At 37.0% G+C, this 19,803-nt stretch overlaps 2 protein-coding genes across 5 annotated transcripts in view; one reads left to right on the forward strand and one right to left on the reverse strand.

The window, feature by feature from the left end:
* Nup205 (nuclear pore complex protein Nup205) overlaps window positions 1-246 on the reverse strand; it is a 610,691-nt gene extending 610,445 nt beyond the window's left edge. For all 3 annotated transcript variants that reach the window (XM_090405724.1, XM_090405715.1, XM_090405707.1), the window contains exon 1: window positions 134-246. In XM_090405724.1, coding sequence (XP_090261850.1) covers window positions 134-164 — 31 coding nt within the window. In that variant the 5' untranslated portion in view covers window positions 165-246. The remainder of the gene's footprint in view (window positions 1-133) is intronic.
* Window positions 247-5,886: 5,640 nt separating this feature from the next.
* Window positions 5,887-19,803, forward strand: part of LOC150109125 (gamma-tubulin complex component 2-like) — a 491,041-nt gene continuing 477,124 nt past the window's right edge. For both annotated transcript variants that reach the window (XM_090405736.1, XM_090405742.1), the window contains exon 1: window positions 5,887-6,003. The gene's annotated coding sequence lies outside the window, so the exon portion shown is untranslated. The remainder of the gene's footprint in view (window positions 6,004-19,803) is intronic.

Raw genomic sequence — 19,803 nt, forward strand, 5'->3', positions numbered from 1 at the left:
ATATTTGTTCACACAGCACAATCGCAGGACATTAAATACTATAATATGTGTACCATCACATGTTAATTTTTAAATCATTTCATTTTATGTAACTATTTTTCTTGAACAGTATTTTAGCAGCAGTATCTCTCACCTAAATTAACTGCAATGTTGGGGAATTCCATCTTTTATTAATAATTTAAAACTGACAGTAACAGAAGCACATTATAACGAACCCAAACACAATTCAAACACATGCCGGTAAAGATAGAGAACACGAGCGATCTCTACAAAACCTGAGGGACAGATATTTTTGTAATAATAAGTGGTGGTAAGGAAATTCTGTTATTACCAATTTACACAAAATACTATTATTTTTATTCTTCTTCTTATTATTATTATAAGAGACATGAAGGGTGTCTGGGACACATCGAGGAAGGAGGAAGGTACATGTTATACATTCTCTTGAATTCATTTATATCATCACTCACAACTTCCAAAGGCAAGTCAATCCAGTTACGCACTATAAGACAAGAATCTATCGCTCAATCCTTTCTCTCACTCGAGGGATTCCTGATTGTCTTCTTCCCACCCTCCAAAACATGAAAAATTCTATCTACTGGCATTCTCTATAATTTTTTCAAAAATTTGTAAGTCTCTATCATATCATTCCCTTTCTCCTGTTTGCTAGTGTCTGCAGTCCACAAAATCTGCATTCCACTGTCGAAGTATCAACTATAGCATAATTCTTTTCACCATCTCCACTGTATTTGCACCATTTTGGAAACCAGTAAACTAGATGGTGTGGACACAGCGTCCAGATGAAGTCATATCAAATCGTTCTAATGAGCAAAAAATGACTTCTTATTTATATATCGATATTCATTTCAGTATTTCCATGATCATTAGAGTTGCATTTGCAATATCGACCCTGAACTTCAACTTCTTGTCTAATCCTACAATATAATATGCCACTGGATATCTGATTAGACCAAAGATCATGGGTGTCTGCAGAGGGAGGACAAACGGGAAACTTTTCCCCATGGGATCTAATTGTGAAAAAAATCCAAAAAATTAAATAATTAAATAAAAATTTATTGATGTAATCATTTGTTTTCAAGCTTTTTCCCCCTTCCAGGAAAATTTTCTTCAGAGACCCATGCCAAAGATTATAACTTTACATTTAATAACATTGCGACATCATCATCATGCACAATTTCAATCTATTCAAATTATTCTCCAAACACAGAATACCAGATGCATTTCTGATAACCAACCAAATCTCTTCATCAAATAGCTGTATGTTCTCCTGTCAAATCCTTATCAATGTCATTAATGTAATGACTGAATCACAATAAAACAAGTACTGGAGTCACATTACCCCATACATTACTTTTATTATATCTATCACTCAGCCATCGTCTTATCTAAACTAGTGATTTACGATCAATCAATTATCTTCCATCTTTTATTGTTGCTGTTGTACGGGCACCTCCATGGAATTCTAAGACTCATCGTCGAGACCCAAACAATCAACACAATAATCTATCATAACTGTCATTGAAACCATTAACAAGACAGATAATTCACAACTGACTTAGGAAACGCTTTCCATTCATTCACCACTCTTCCAGCAAAAAAGATACTCCTCATTCCCTTCATAACCACACTCTTACCAAAATTCCAAAGATGACCTCTTGTTCTGCCCCCCCCCCACCCCTCTAACCAAGTACTAAAACATTTCCCCTGCACGTATCCTACGAAACCCTTTCAGTAACTTAAATGTTTCTACCATATCGCGCCCTTTTTCGACTATCATTGAATTTTTGCTTTCCAAATTCTGAACTGCCCACTCAGTCTCCAAAAGTTAGATAGGGCTAAATGGCCTCGCCTACTCCCGTATACGGGAATAAAAAAACGTTAGCTGATTTTTTTTTAATTCTCATTCTCTCCTCATATGGAGTTATAGAAACCACACACTACTCTTCACTACTTCCTAATCCCCCAAAAAACCCAAGTAACCTCACTTAAGCAAAGTAATCCAGATGTCATATACTGTAAAGGCTTTATAAAGAGGAATGTGACATTCATACTTCGGCTTATTAGCATGTTCTTCAATAACCAAGTAATCCTGTAAGCTATCCTAGTTACTTTAGCAATATGCCCTCTGAACTTTCACTTTCAATCTACTACTAACTTCAAATCTCTGCTTTCATCAATTTCTGGGGTAGTTCACTCAGTGTGATACACAGCTTGGGATCTCCTATCTCAGTATGCATATTTAGAAGCTTTTCTACATTAAATTGACATACATTTCGAATTGACTTTACTATCCGACTATTTAAATCATCCTGCGAGCTTTGTATATCACCTTGATTAAATGTTACCCTACCAAACTTTGCATTTTCAGCAAACAACTGAATATCTCTCTTCAAATAATTATCTATATCATTTATGTACAAACTAACAGCAGTGCTCCAAGCACAGAGCCTTGGACCTGAAAATACTTCAGGCTCAAACTTGACTTACTTGTGAAAAAAAAAAATGATTAGAACCATGTTTATAAAATTGGTTGGTATCATTAACGTATAGTATACCCAAGTTATATACTATAGCCACCATTTAATCCATATCACCAGTTTCTCATTCATCTTCATTTCTTGCAGTTTACCTAACAATGTTCCATGTAGTATCCTGTCAAACGCCTTTGCGAAATCCAGCATCCCCGTGTAGCAATTCTCTATAACCAACTTAGTTGTCACTTAACTGTAAAACGTTAGTGGTTACTAATGCATGACCAATCCTTCACAAACCATGGTGTCCCCCATACAGAGTATCATATTCTTATCCCTACATTCTTGAATTCTCTTTTTCATCAATTTCTAGTAATTTTACCATCACTTCTGAGTTACTGAGTGTGTCTATAATTTGCTACCACAGACTTAGATCCTCATTCATGCAAAGAAATTATTTTCCACTCCTTCCACTCTCTTGGAGCTTCACCAAAACCGAAACTTAAATTAAATTGTCTAGACAAAAATACTACGAGTTACCCTGCACATTCTCGTAAAACGCGAACAAATATACCATTCAATGCGACAGCTGTATTTACATTCAGATTCTGCAATATAATAAGTACCTTCAATTCTTAAAGCTCCGATCTTACATCAGTCTCTTTTGCCTCTGGTATAAAAATATCTTCACCTACATGATATATCCTTGCAAAGTAATCATGTCCATCTGTCACCTCTCTGACATCTGTTCATTAAAGTTCGCCTTCCATGGTCATTCTTCCTACTACAAGCCACATAACGAAAAAAATTCCTTTGGTTTTACTTTTTCTTGGGTTTAGGTTAATTACCTCTCATAATTTTTCTTTCCTTATGAAGCTGGTTACCTTTCTTGCCTGATGATTGTACTGTTCATGAGTTAGCTGGTCACCTATTTTCTTATATACCCTCCACAAAATTTTTCATTGTTAGCAACTCATGCCCAATGATGCTCCTCATTAATTTAACACTACCGATTTGCCTCTTAACCTCGGCTAGACAGTGCTAGTGATAGTGCTTCTTCCAGATACTCTTGACTATTCCCCATTCACTGTGAAATCCAGCCCCTTGCAGATCTTCATGCAATGTACTGATTCAGGATACTTCAGGAAACTTAAAGTTGAAATCAGGGTAGTTCAGGTACCTGGAAGTTGAAATACCATGGCACTGCAACTTATGCAACTTCCTTCCCTACTCAATACTTTCAGAAGCTTTTGCAAAGTTTAAGAGTATCGTAATGTATCCATTCCCTTTAACTCAACTGTCAGATTATTTTAAAATTTGAGTAAGCAAGTAAAACAAGTTTTCTCTTAGGCTTTTCATTCCAAAGCATAGATTCTCTGTAATACCCATTTTTGTATTCAATCTCTGTGTAGCTCAGTGAATGTGTCGTTTGCACACCACCGCGCTAGGCCGCACGAAGGAAGTCTTGGTTTCGAGTCTAGTCGGCGACTAGAGGAAATTTTTCTAAGCCTTTTTTCGACCGGTTCCCGAGTTAGTCGATCTCTGGCACGGGCAAGCAGGTTTTTCCTCCCGGAAACGCGGGTTTTTCGTCCTGTAAACTCAAGAAAATCGACCGTAGAACCCACATTATTTCAGACATTAAATATATTGGGTTAGGGTTAGAGACCACGAGATGGCGGCACATTTGAGCCGTCTCTCTTCACTGCGTACCGCTTAATTAGTGATAGCCTTGGGCCATCTGTCTCAGACGATGTATAATCTCAGTATAATCTGAGAGTTCCATTGAACTCTCAGATTATACTGAGAGTTCAATGGAACAGCCAATTCAGCTCAACATGAACAGGCTCTTCCATTCTTATTCAGTTGAATAAAACACAGCTATAGTGATTGATGGAATATTCGCATGATATCAAAATCATCCATCCGGATATCTCATCGGTATTCCAAAGACAACTGCGTTAATATGTGGAGAAACGAACTGCCATCGAAAGATGAAGAAGGTAGATCCAAACAGACCCTACTCTAATCACCACATTTAAAAAAAAAAAAAAATCAGCTAATGCCTTTTTATTCGGTATACGGGAGTAGGCGAGGCCATTTAGCCATATGTAACTTTTGGAGAATGAGTGGGTAGTTCAATCTCCACTGGTATCAATTAGAGATAGATGGCCCAAGGCTATCACTAATTAAGCGGCACGCAGTGAAGAGAGACGGCTCAAACGTGCTGCCATCTTGTAGTCACTAACCCTAACACAATATATTTAATGTCTGAAATAATGTGGGTTCTACGGTCGATTTTTTTGTGTTTACGGGACGAAAAACCCGGGTTTCCGGGAGGAAAAACCCGCTTGCCCTTGCCAGAGATCGATTAACTCGGGAACCGGTCGAAAAAAAAAAGGCTTAGAAAAATTTCCTCTAGTCACCGACTAGACTCGAAACCAAGTCTTCCTTCGTGCGGCCAAGCGCCGTGGTGTACACCACGGCGCTTGGCAGCACACAACAACAATAATAATAATAAGAAGAAGAAGAAGAACAATAATAATAATAATAATAATATTAATAATAATAAAACTACTGCTATTATTCTCCTCCCTTGCATCTCTAACATGTATGGACATATCTTTTTTTTCTCATCACCAGTACTCCACTTCTCTTTTTATCCTTTCTATCTTTATGAATAACATAACACTCATTAATCCCTGTTCCAGTCGGATGTCATCGTCATCCAAACATGTCTCACTTATTCCAACAATTTTTTGGTGAACGAACTTAGTCAGTGCAATCATTTCTTTTACCTTGCTGCTGACACTTCTAGCATTTGCATACAAGCATAACATAACATATAGCCTCCGTAGCGCAATTGGAAGATCGACGGTACATTGCACCCTTCGATTGGAATAGGCCTAAGTTCGATTCTCGTCGCGACGGGAGGAATCTTTATCTGGTCGATTTCAATCGAAGGTGAGTTAGCCGATCTCATACGGAGGTAGCAGGGTTTTTTCTCCCGGAAACTCGGGTTTTTCATCCCGCATACAGACAAATCGGCCCTTCAGAACACACGCAATTTACAGACAAAACATACTAGCTGTGGTAGTGGTGGAGGTGGGTGGTAGATGGCGTTGATGGAGATGATTCGTAGTAGTGGTTCAGACAGTTGTAGGTGTCCTCCCGCGATGAGTCTTCGGACTCCTTGGAGGTGTCAGGAATAATAATAATAATACCAATTCTAAACCACAGATATCTTTAATAATGAACATATATATATTTTTTTTAATTGATCATTTCTTTGAACGAGGTACAGCAATGTATAAAATGCGCAACCATGGGATTGCTGTGCAAGCAGTACTTTCCTATTTTATTGCAGGGGGCGTTAAGAAGCGGGAATCATGCATGGGTTTAATTTGTTTGTCTTACGTAGTGTTTGCGTTTCGATGTATTTATTTAATAACATAAAAGACTTATAATTATTCTGCGGTCAACGCAAGATATGAAAAGAATACGTTAAAGTTCGGTAGGTTACGAAAGTTGACCATCACCGTTTATTTTTGATTTTGCTATGATTAGCTGTACAGCGAATTTCTGTCGATCCAGAAGGTGGAATATCTATTATTTTCGGAAATATGTTGCATTGAATGATTATTACATAACTCCTAACACTGAAAAATTTGCAAAGATACTCGTTTTCATTTCACGTGAAACCAACTTAACTTTCATATTCATTCTGGATAATTTGCTTCCAATTTCTGTGTAGATCTGAGTAAGTGGTAGGATTTTTAGCATCTGTTTCAGATGCATTTTAATTTCCTTGAATTAGCAAAAAGTCTGAAAAACTGAATGCCTTGACTATACTGAAATGGATGCCATCTCAGAATTTCAATAATCAAAAAATAAACCACTTATCCAGAACTTCTGTCATTCTTTAGAATTCCATCTTTAACGCATGCTTGAGTCTAGTCTAGTGTAGTCTGCTGAAGAATTTCTGTTATGCTGTTTTGTATGTAATGTTTAAACAAAAGGGTGCAAAATTTTATATATATATATATATAATACACACACACTCCCGCATAATTTATTCGCCACAGTTGAACAGGTTCTTTGTACCGTTTTTGTTTATAACATTTGTTCCCTCTCTTCCCAGAATGTATGGATTTTTCGCGTATTTTGAAACGAAATGAGAAATGTATGCGGAACTGATAAAGTTCCCTTATTCTCCCCCCCCCCTTTTGTTTTGCTTCCAGTTAATAAAACAACAAAAACGTGCATTTAAATTATTAAGTATTTTAGTATTTTCATCACATGCAATCAAAAGATGGTGCCTTCAGATAAAAACTGTTACTAGCAAAGGAGTCAAAAGTTCATTGTTGGTGATGCTACCAACTTTTTTTAACAGAGGGAAATGATTGAGACACAAAATTCCCAGATTTAGGAGGATAAAACACTTAACTTTATAATTAAACAGGAACTGTGTAAAAAACATTGTCGTCAACCCAATTCTTGATCTTGGTTTTCACCAACCTTCGACACTTTAACCACAACACCTGACACACAGATTGGCATGTTATTTGAAGCTTGCATCTTATAAATTCCTTTATGAAATGTCACAATCTTGCTTCCTTTTTTTCCTTCTGATCCTTTGAACCTTGATTGGTGTAAGACTCATATTAAACAAGTATGTCAAGGCAGATACCAACTGACATATTCTCTCTAAACCATGGTCATATATTAAGTCCCATAGCCTTATCAACATCAAGTTTACTCATTTCCCCAGATATCTCCTGCTCATCCACAGTCAGTCTGCACTCAAACTATAATATCACATTCACAAGGATGAATTATCATACCTCCATAATCATTCTTTTTTTCCTTCTGGCTACATATTAAAAGAACTCCCCTGGTTTGCTTTCCTCACCGTAGGTTTGCTGTTGTCACCATTAGCTAACTGTTGCTGATATTGCGCTGTTGCTACCAGGGGTGAATTCTTTATGCTTGCTGCACAAGCTTATTAATTGAGAAAGAAGTAATATTTATTTGTTAATAAATGCATGTATTTATAAGCATTCCATTTAGGCTTTTATTTTTGTAGACAGATGTTAAACTTGCGCGTTAATAATTGAGCTTTGCGTTGTGTATCAAAGGCCGATGCTTGCTCATCTTGTCAAAGCTATCTTGGCTTGCTCGGTTGTAGGAGCTTCCAGGTTCTCGCAGCCGCACTGTGATTTCATGCACTTGCATAGCCACTTCACATTGTCTCACTCTGTTGGTTAAACACAGGCCGTATGCAGTCAACGTAGCTCTAGCCAGTAAGCTTCAGCCAGCCTTTACAAGTGTGCGTGTTGCTTGGGAAAATTAAGTTACAACCAACTTTTTATGATGATGATGATATTGACCAGTTCATAAAGAAGAACCATAGGGCAGAATTTGTATTCAAGTAGCTAAATTAAAAAAGATTCCGCAAATCAGACTTCAATCACACCTCTCACTCTCTGAATGATAACAGGAGCATGCGTGAATTTCAAGACCAGCATTCACTCCTGATTGCTACCCTTGTCAAGGGAGTTATCCTTGCTTGTTTTTTTTTGCTCCTCATAGAACTGAATACCACTCATGTTATGCTGTCATCATAATGAATTCTTCCTCCAGATTGCATGCTTAATTTCTTCATTCATCCATTTCCTACCTATCTTATTGAAATTTTCTGGAACTTCAAATTCGATTTAGATATTGCTTCTGATAACAGTTCTTGAAAACCACCTAAGTAGTATTGATCTCCTTTTCACTTAACTCTTTGTATTATGCTATAGCTCTAGCTGTCTCCTAAGTTTTTCATAATCATTAGCCTTGTAGTTCCACATATATTCTTTCCTCACCGAAGTCCCCATATAGCTGGCAGTCACATAGGTAATAACTTCATGGCCACTCTTACCATCTTGAGGAAGAACAACACTTGATTTATAATAACATCCTCTGATGAGATGATCAAATCTATCACCTTTGATCCTTGCGTGCCTTCTGTTTATTTACTGCCTAAGGTAGTTGTCCTTCAAATGAGAAATTCATTTTCTTTACTTCTGGATGCTGTCTCGTCATCCTAGTCTATATTATCATAATCAAAACCACCTTTTTCTTATTTGCTTGGCTAATTTGCTTATACATCTCATTATCACTTCTCTCCTCATTACTAGGCCTATAACATTATCCAACCAAGTATTTCATTCCCTCCACCTCACACCACACTTCCTTTAACCACTGCTGCTATGTCTTCCCCTCCCCTCCTTTTGCATCTCTGCTTTTCATGGGCTATCAGCAGCACCCCACCTCCCTTTTTGTCTTCACAAAAAACATCATACCATTCCATCTCTACTGATGTCAGGATGTCATCCTCAATCAATCTCATCCATCTTAATCAATGCAATAGTTTTATTCCTCTTATTTCTAATACTTCTAGCATTTGTATACAAACATAACTGTTCATTTCTAGGTTCTGCAAGTTCCACTGATACCACTTATTAGATGTGACTTCTCCATTTTGCTATTCTTCTTCCAGCCATATCCTAGAACCCTCTCCAGATCCAAATTCTCCCTCTCTCATATAATCCAGGCTATCTCATTTGTTTCTTGTTTACTCACACATTCACTCCCTCGAGTATTGATTTTATCATGCTGTTTCCCCATGTCCAACCTGACTCCCTCATTTTCTGCTTTACTCCTAATCTCTTATTCTCCACACGCATGTACTTACTTCTCTATTCATAGGCACTCTTTCAGCTTCTCCTTCCTTACTCTTCTGCTTTTCTAACTTGTTCAGACCCATTCTCCACACTCATTCTTCTTCCAACAGCAACCACTCTGAACTCACACCAAGAATCTTCAAATCCAATCCAACACTCTTATACGGTTTCGCACTCCTTTCTCTTCATACATTTCTACTAACATACCATTCATAGCAGGGTTTTTTTTCTCCCAGAAACTTGGGTTTTTCATCCTTCACACAGACAAATCAGCCTTCAGGACACATACAATTTACGACAAAAAATACTAGTGATGGTAGTGAGCAGTAGATGGCAGTGACATATTGAAGTGGTGGGGACTGAGAGTTGCAGAATAGGTGCCCTCCCTTGATGAATCTTTGAACTCCTTGGAGGTGTCACGAAATAATAATCATAATCTTTGCTATCTGCCTGAACTCATTATTGGCATACCTGGACAACACTGACTACCTTTCCTACCACACTTATCTTTTATTCTTCTCAGTAACTGCCTAATATTCATTCTTACAGTCTCCTCCTCCAGTCAAGTGATTCATTCAACTACTACTACCAGCTCTTTTGCTTGCTTGCTCCTCATATCCAATGCTTCAGTTACTCTACTTATTCTACCTCCAGGAAAGCAAACATTGAGGATTCTCACATTCACCACACCTCTAATAATCAAACTCTCATACAATGCCACTCATGAGTCATTTGTTACCTCTTTTTGTTCATTCATTCTTTCATGTATATCTACAGTTCTGTTCATTTCACTCTGAATTCACCAACTCTGCTGAAGAAATTTTGGTTATGCTGTTGTTTTGTATGTAATATTTAAAGAAAAGGGGGAAAAATTATATATATATATATATAATACACACACATATGCCCTCATAATTTATTCACCACAGTTGAATAGGTTCTGCGTACCGTTTTTGTTTATAACATCACTTTTCAATATCTTTCACTCTCACTATCTTGGCATCAGTTGTGCCCACTTTTTCATTGTCAGCCCTATTTGTTATCTTACTGTTAATTGCAATCTGTTTTTTACCATCATTCTCACATGCTTTCTTGCCATCGTTTACACTCTTTTATTTGCCATAAGTTTCATATGCTTTATTAATAGTCACACATCCTTTCTCAACATCTGTTTCACTTACAACACGTTCCCTAACTCTGATTCATTCAAGCCTCATAATCCATCAGCATGTCTCACTTCCTGATGAACCTCCCACGTAAACATCTGCAACATCTCCCCATGCATACATGTTACACTCATAGTACTAGGGATGCGCTGGATATTAGGTTTTGCTTTGGTATTTGGCTTCAAACAAATCATTTGGTATTTGGCCAGCCAACGCAGAACAAACGCAACCATTCGGGAAAAGCCTCCTCTAATCATGCATGACCATTCAGATAGAAGAGTTTCGAAGGCTAATGAGTAAACTTAATCTGCAGTATAATTTCTCAGATAGTTTCTTTCGGCATTAGCTACCAGCTTATTCCTTTAAAGAATTTTTTTCAGAAGTCGGAAATACAGTATGTGTGAAGAAATCACATATGTGCTATTCCAAAAAATGCTGAAAAATCCATTTTCTTGCATAATTATTCTCTGTACTTCACAATTTAAAATAAGTTCTGTTAATATTTTTGTTCTTTGGAGAAATAAGTGGCATATTTTGTTCTGATTTTTATGCTGTATTTTTTTTTTAATATGATGTTCTCCATGAAATTAAATGATAGTTTTTTATATCAAAGTGGAGGATATTATGGATCCACCTATATCTTATAGCCAAATGTTGAAAGAAAGTGAACCTTCAAAAATTCACCAGTGAGCTTATGAGAACAAGACTAGAATTGGAGTTGCCTTGACTGTACTATTTAAACAACACAAAATCTACCCAAAACCTGTATATTTGTCTTTTATTAATGCAATGAATAAGTTTCACTAGCCTGAAAGACCCGACCAAGTTCAAAAAAATTACACAGGGAAGTGAAGACAAAACTCATTAAATGCTGTAACTATGTCAGAAAGTTAAATTCATCATAAGTGATCTCTAGGTGGGTGCATAATAAAATGTTAAACTATCGTGATGCGAAGCTTATATTTGTGTTGCCTAGATATTATAATAGAAAACATTATGGATTCATCTATGTTGTGTAGTAAAACTTGGAAACAAGTGAAAGTAAGAAATGTAAAAAAAATTCTTTAGTTTTTGAAAATTTACTAGAAAGCTTATTAGAAAGTTATATTCTTACATACTCTTTGGCAAGTTTTTGACATGTAATTAAATTCCTAACATATACCCTCGGGGGGTGGGGGTGGGTACAGGATCTTATAATAGTGCTACATCAGTGCTTCCCAAACTTCTGGATGTCAGGGCCCCCTTTGCAAAAATTAAAATATTTCACGGCCCCCCTCGAAAAAAAATCGTAATAGAGAGATATATTATTATAATATTTATTGTATTTATATTCAATACAAAACATACACAGCGAATATTGCAAAAATCAAATGCATATATTACATTTTTTGCCTCTTACTGTTTGGTTCTGAAGACGATGCGGGCTGTTCTGGAAAATATGAAATACTGTCGTTTTTTTTAGTCTGTTTCTGTGTCTTCTGATTGTTCGCGGAATTTTTTTTTATTTTTTATCAGTCACTTATCCATCTCAGGGTTAAATTTTTTAACGTAGAATAGATCAAATAATATCACCACTTACCGATACTGGCACACCACAGACTGATAACATGAAATTAGTGAATATTACCTGAATATGGGAATCACCGGACCAGGAACATTTTTCTCTTTTGTGACTTTTCTCCCTTTATGGTAATTAAGCCTAACGTGAAACAGACAGCAAAGGCAGGTTATTAAAATGTGCATATGATTGGTGCGGTATTAACAAACGATCGCGCAACTGAAAGATAAAAGCATAGCTGACAATTGAGTTGAAATGCTAACTCTCTTCAACCGAATTCCATATGTGAAACTGCCATAACATTCATTATATATATATTACTTACACTTTTACGAATTTTAAAACGTTCGGTTGAATTTTATTGCTGCCTTGGGAAATCGAACTCACACACATCTAATTAATAACAATAGTTTTTAGTTAGATACTGTGTTTGCCCATGCAACATATGGTTTTGTTTCAGTCTATACAGCATAGTTTCTGCATGAGGGGACGTGATTCATTAATTAGTGTGTTTTTATCCCAGTTGTCTCTAATTGCACTATTTGTTGAGAAATATATTATACAGACTTCTCATACCTTATTCACTGGCATAATAAAAGTACTTGTTTTTATTGCCTCTCCAGTATAGTGACTATTAGGGAGGGGTGTTGTTTACCACTGCAAACGAGTTACTATCTCTCCACATGAACTTGTTTAAGCTTTTTTTCATGTGTGAAGTATATGCGAAACTTTTATTGGTAACAGAAAACTATCTCGGATGACAGTGATAATATAAAATGAGTTTTGATATGTATATAAAGTCAATATCAACAGTCCCTGATTATGAACGCATGATGAAAGGGACAAGAAGATTTGGAGTTTCCCTGGAGAGCATTCGAAGTAAATACAATTAACCACTGCTTTGAAATGAAACATATCAATAAGCAATATTTACTAATATTCATTAAGCGCCGAAATACGCAGGAAGCAAAGTTTGTGAACCAACACCAGTGTGTGAATTTTTACATTAAAAAATAAAAAATAACAAAAAAGAAATAATAAATAATAAAAGTTGAATATGTTTCTTTTAAAATATAAAAAATCTACTTAGTCTTAAAACATTTTAAATTTGTTTTCATTATATCACGGCCCCCCTCATCAAAACCTACGGCCCTCCCAAGGGGGCCGCGGCTCACAGTTTGGGAAACCCTGTACTACATGAATAGTTACATCATTGCTAACTTCCTATCAACAATTTTCCTCCAAATTAGCCTGCTATCTGCCCAGTATTATCAGATCTTATATTTCTGCCTTTTAACACTTTTTACTGTAGCCTTTTCAGTAGCCTCTAAAAGATTTTACCACCTTCCTGATATTTATTTTTAGTGTTTTTACCAAGTCTTCCCATGACTTTTGTTTAGCTAATTTTACATAATACTTTGCCATCTTACATTTTTCTCTGTATTCCCTCAGAGTACAAGGTGACTTACTTGCCAGGAACTTTCAATATGTTTTCTTCTTTTGACTGTTTAACTTACTGAGTCCATCACGGAGTTCTGATTTTTCTGTCCTTGCAGATTACCTCACCAGATTATCTCTTTACCTCTGGCTTAATCAAAGTTTTCTTTAAGGTTTGCCACTGTATCTCCAAGGTTTGGTCTGGTAATCATTTTCTCCTCCGCTGTTTAGATCTCCAACAAGGACCAACTTTTTCTTTTTTCGTTGTGTCAGCTGCCTTCTCGAATGCCTTAAGAAATTCCTTCCTTTCTTCCTTATTAGGACCTTCTGTGGGACCATAAGCACAAATTCTGATGTTATGCCACGTCACTCTACTTGATATTGCCTGCCATTCAAGATTTCCTCATATTTAGTGTTAATATCATAGCTACTCTTCTTTTCCTTGATTGTTATTTCCTGAATAGAGCATCTCATATTTGTTGCTCGGAAACAAATTTTGTCTTCTTTGTTTCAATGATCTTGCACTTATCCAATTCTTCTGCTAGTTCAATTTTTTTTATTTTTTTTTTTTTGATATTGATGCTTCTTATGTTGATGGTGCCAATCTTGATCTTTGCTGAGGTTGAGTTGGAGTTTGTTCCAGTAGTTGACTTTTTGCTGTTTACCCTGGTTCCCTGACAAAAACAACAGGGGGGGGGGGCTGGTTTAACCGGGCGATATTTTAGCCAGCATGAAATTCTATGATGGTGGTACCTTCAATTTGAGTTATGATTTAACCCAATAAAAATACAATTTGTTTGGCTAAATCCCAAACTGTGAGCCTATCCTCATTTTTTCAGTATCTAGCTAGATAACCTAGATTGGACATCGGGTCAGAAGCCCTGGTCAGTTATCCACATTCCTCAAAAGGTCATGTGGAGGTCTCCTTCCAGTTATCCAGCCTTGATCTTTTAGCACCCAGTTATCAAAATTTAAAAAATTTTTTTTTCCCCTCTATATTTAGCTATAAAATATGGGTGGATCCATAATATCCTCCATTACAATATTTCACTTATTTCCACTTGACGCATCTCGGCTATATACTTAGTTAATATATTTAGGGAAAGGAAAATTTTATTTTCCCTTTTTATCAAAGAAGATCCAAGAAGTCTTCATTTTGGTGATGTAAATTGTCATAAATGAGAAATAGAAGATATTACAAATGCATGCTTATTTCATAGCCTGATATACTGTACATATAGAAACTTGGAGAGTTTCGAATAAAGAAGAGAGAGCTTATGAGAATACAATCCTGTGCATCAAAGTTGCTTTGGTTTGAATTACTTAAAAACTTTCCAGGGTTTCAGCATTGGATTGGTCTCTTTGTTTTTCTCAACACCAAAATGAATACATTTAGGCTGTTTGATAATTATTCTTAAGCACAGACTACTGTACACTTATGAAAAATACAATTTTCTGAAAAAGAATTTTTTTGCTATTCAATGAGGATTCTTGTCCTTTTAAGGTTTCTTATGAGAACCAACAGTTCGAAACAGCTGTCAGATCAGTGAAGCCGTAATCAAAAGAACTAATAAAAGGCAAATATATGGATGCTTCAACAATGTGTGTGTGTGGCTTTTTAGTAGTGCAAGCTAAGGCAACCCCAATACCGAAGATTGTATTCTTGTATTCTCTGGTCAGTTTTCAAAAGTTTTAAAGTTTACACACACACACATATTCATTTAATTTCAAGTGGTTACATGATTAGGTAAGGTATTATTACACATTTTTTAATATTTCTTCATTCTGCAGTTTGGCTGAAGCACTGAGCAGAAAAAATAGGAAACATATTTAATTAAATTTTAAACATTGCAAATCAAATTTTCTAAATAAATGCTTTGAACAAAAAAAAAAAAATACACTCTTGAAAATTTTATCAGTTTTAATGAGCATATTTATTTATTTATTTATTTTTGAAAACATTTGTTTATAAAATTTAATTCAGTATGCTTTAGCCAAATTTAAACGGGAATGTTCGGTATTTGATGTTTCAGCCAAATCCCGCTTTGCCTCATCCTTACATAGTACCAGTGCTTTTTTTCTGGCGGTATGCAACGGTATGCAGTACTGGCACCTTTTTTCTTAAGTTTTTAAAAATTTTCGATTTATTGACAGCAAAACGTATTATGAATATTCCGGTAGATGGTACTGTGCTCACGAATTGAATTTTCAGTTTTCATTACTCATAAGTTGGTACCCTGCTTTCCTGTTTCATAGGTTGGTATGCAACCGGAAACAGGAAGTTGTGTTCACTTCCGATTGCTTCCAATATTAGTTTATCAGTTCTATATTCACTCTGCAACAGGCAGGTTGAAATTGAAGTTGAAGCTGAAATTAAAAAGTTAGCACGCAAATTTCGCTTAAATGAAAGAGAAGCAGTTCGGGTTTTCCATGATATCTTCAAGAAAATAAAGTCTTGGACATACTGCATCCTCTAAAGCACACTCTGGGCACAATTGCTCTTCCAGTGAATGTGAAAGAAGTTTCTCTCAGATGAATCTTATAGTAACTTCATGTAGGTTATCTCTGCTTGTACGGACAACTTATGCACTGATGTCCATCAGGATAGTAGGACCTCCTCTCACTTAGTTCAGTCCTAGCAAATGTATGGACTCATGGCTACTCCGAGGTCATCATTCTGCAGTTGATACCAAAAGCAAGAAGCGATCTAGAGACTACGAGGGTATATCGGAGAATATGTTTAAAGTGTGGAAGTTGCTGTCATGACATCTTCATGGTAAGTACCGGCACCTATTTTTCCAGAAAAAAAGCACTGCATAGTACCATATCATTTTCAAAATAATTCATTCTATTCACTTTTTCTTTCATTCCGATCTACATAGTACTCTCCCTCTCTTTGACATTTTTGTCCTTGAGCATTAAAGAAGAAACACAGTATTTAAAATGATACTGTCTGGAAAATTAAACCAATCACAGATATCACACAGCAACACTCAGTTTAAAAATTATGCTATCTTCATACAAGAAATATAAAATTTAGTTATTTTGCAGCAGTCCATAAAATGATGTTCTTCATACCTTTTCAGCTTTTTAGGTTTATTAGTTTTTGATCACATTTCACCACGGATTATAGCAATGTCAGAAATCAGTGTTTATGCTATTTATTATTATTATTATTATTTCCCAAGACGTCATGGAGTCAAAGACTCATCTGGGAGGTCCTTTTATCACACACATCATACCGTGTCTTAAACACACTCAAACTCCTTGCAGACACCACACTCTCAGGCAAGGCATTCCAATCATTCACAACCCTGCATGAAAAAAACCTGCCTCTCACTCCCCTACTCACACCCTCTTTATACAGTTTCCAGGGATGACCTCTGGTTCTCCCCTGATCTCCCACTATTCTCCGTAGAACTTCTCCAGCATTGATCTTATAACAACCTCTTACCAACTTGTAGGTCTCTATCATATCTCCCCTCTTCCTTCTCTCCACCAGGCTCTGCAAATTACATCTTCTTTCCTCATACTCAACATTCCAGAGGTCAGAAACTACCTTAACCAGTCGCCTTTGGACCCTCTCCAACATCTCTTCATCCTTCTGAAAACCAGGTGACCAAATCTGGGCACAGTAGTCCATGTGTGGCCTAATCAAAGCCTTATACAACAGAACAAGAATCTCCCTACTTCTACACGTCAGTGTCCTCTGCATCATTCCCAGAAGCCTTTGTTTTGTCTTCACAATTTTGGCAACGTGTCCCCTAAATTTTAGATCCTTATCCACTATCACCCCCAGATCTCTTATTTCCTCTACCGCCAACAATATATTCTCACCAAGCATAAATTCTGCATCCCATCTTTGTTTTCCAAATTTTAAAACCTTACATTTTGCAACATTGAACTCACATCCCCATTTCCGTGCCCAATCACTCAATTTATTCAAGTCTTCTTGTAAGGCCACAACATCTTCACTACTCTTTACGGTTCGTCCCAACTTTGCATCATCTGCAAACAACTGAATATCTCCATCGAAATCTTCACCAATATCATTAATATGCAAGTTAAATAGTAATGGCCCTAAAACAGACCCCTGAGGCACTCCACTAGTGACGTTCCTTTTCCTGGATATCGCACCCCCATACTCAACTTGTTGATGCCTATCAGATAGCCAGTCTTCAATCCAATGCACTAATATAATATCCAACCCCATCTGCTCTAGTTTGACTATCAATTTATCATGAGGTACTCTATCAAAAGCCTTTGTAAAATCCTTTGCAAAAGTATATTACTGTGTATCCTTCTCCTCTGTCCAAGGAAGCAGTCACTTTATTGTAATAAGTAAGTAGATTAATAAAACATGACCTCCCTTTAGCAAATCCATGCTGTCCATCAAAGATTATACCATTGTTGTTAACCCAACTCTGGATCCTAGTTCTCACAAGCTTCTCCAACAACTTGACCATAACACCTGACACAGAGATAGGCCTATAGTTTGATGCTTGAGTTCGATCATCTCCTTTATGAAGTGGCACAATCTTGCCCTCCTTCCACTCTTTAGGAACTAGACCAAGTGCAAGACTCGTATTAAAAAAATATGTCAAGGCAGGTGTCAACTCTCTGGCACATTCCTTCAGAATATGCAGTGATATATTATCAAGTCCCACAACCTTATTTACATCTAGTTTACTCAACTCCCCAAACACCTCTTGCTCACTTACAGTCAGTCTCTCCTCTCCATCATCAACTGCTCTCAGTCTCTCCATGAAGTCACATTCACAAGATTGAAAGATCTTTATGAACTGCTCATTAAGTATCTCCACCACACATTCTGCAACAGCTGTCTTTATACCATTTCCTCCAATCAATGTCATCCTTCCATAATCATTCTTTCTTTTGCTGGCTACATATCGAAAGAACTCCCTAGGATTCTTTTTTGGCTTCATTAGCTAACTGCTGTTCATACCTCTCTTTAGCTACTCTCACCAACCAAGTCACCCTCCTTGCCTGGTCTTTGTAGACCTCATGAAATTGGTTACTTCCACTTCTCTTATGCTGCCTCCACAATGCCCTTTTTCTCTGTATTGCATGCTTAATCTCTTTATTCATCCATCTCACACCTACCTTATTTAACCTTCTCACCCTTGGAATACATTTAGACATTGCATCTACTAAATAGTTTTTGAAAATCCCCCAAAGCTGCATTGATCTCTTTTCCAGCTAACTCCTCATTCCATGCTACATCCGCAAGCTGTCTCCTGAGCTCTTCATAATCACCCCTCCTTGTAGTTCCACATATACCCTTTTTTTCACGGGTCCTTGCACTGCTGGCAACCACCCAGGTAATCACCTCATGGTCACTTTCACCAATTAGTGGATGATTTGACACCTCATTTATAATTACATCCTCTGATGAGATGACCAAACCCAAGACCCTTAATCCTCGTGTTCCCTCTATTACATACTGTCTGAGGTAGTTATCCCTCAAAAACTCAAGAAACTCATTTTCTTTACTTCCAGTTGCTATCTCTTCATTCCAGTCTATATTGCCATAATTAAAATCACCCATAATGATCACTCTTTTCTTATTTGCTTGGCTTATTTGACTATACATTTCATTATCACCACCATCCACATTACCAGGTCTATAACAACATCCCACCAAGTATTTCATTCTATTCACCTCTATCTCACACCATACTGCCTCAAAACCACTGGCCCTATTTCTCTCTTTCATCTCTACCTTGTATGGACATAACTCTTTCTCTATCATCAATAGCACTCCCCCCTCCCTTTTTACCCCTTCTATCTTCACGAAACATATCATACCCTTCCATCTCTATTCCTGTCAGGATGTCGTCCTCATCTAACCATGTCTCACTTATTCCGACAATCTTTGGGTGAACAGACGCAATTAGTGCAACCATTTCATCTGCCTTGTTTCTTATACTTCTAGCATTGGTATACAAACACGACAGCTCATTTCTGGATCTACAGCTAGTTCCACTGATACCACTCACTCGATGTGATCTCTCCATGCTGGACTGGGGCCATTTCCCTTTCTGCTTCTTCATTTTAGAACCCTTTTCAATTTCATCTGTTTCCTCTTGATCCCTGGTCATCCCTTTTCTTTCCTGCCTACACATGCTCTCATCTCCTCTTGGAGCATCCACCTTTCTCACGCTGTGTGCCCCTGTCCACACTAAGCCTCTCCGTTTCCCTACTCCTCTTGCACACCCATTCTCTCATTTTCTATACTCATACCACTCACTTCCCCATTCATTTCCACTTCTTCAATCTCTTCTGTCTTACTCTCCTGCTCTTCCACATCACTCTCATCTCTGATTCATTCTCTCTCTTCACTTCTCTACCTTCCAGCAGCAGTCTCTCCAAGCAACTCACACCATAACCACTCAAATGCA

This window comes from Typopeltis vanoorti, chromosome 2, assembly GCF_054136105.1.
Source record: "Typopeltis vanoorti isolate ZY-2024b chromosome 2, IOZ_Tvanoo_1.0, whole genome shotgun sequence".
NCBI lineage: Eukaryota > Metazoa > Arthropoda > Arachnida > Uropygi > Thelyphonidae > Typopeltis > Typopeltis vanoorti.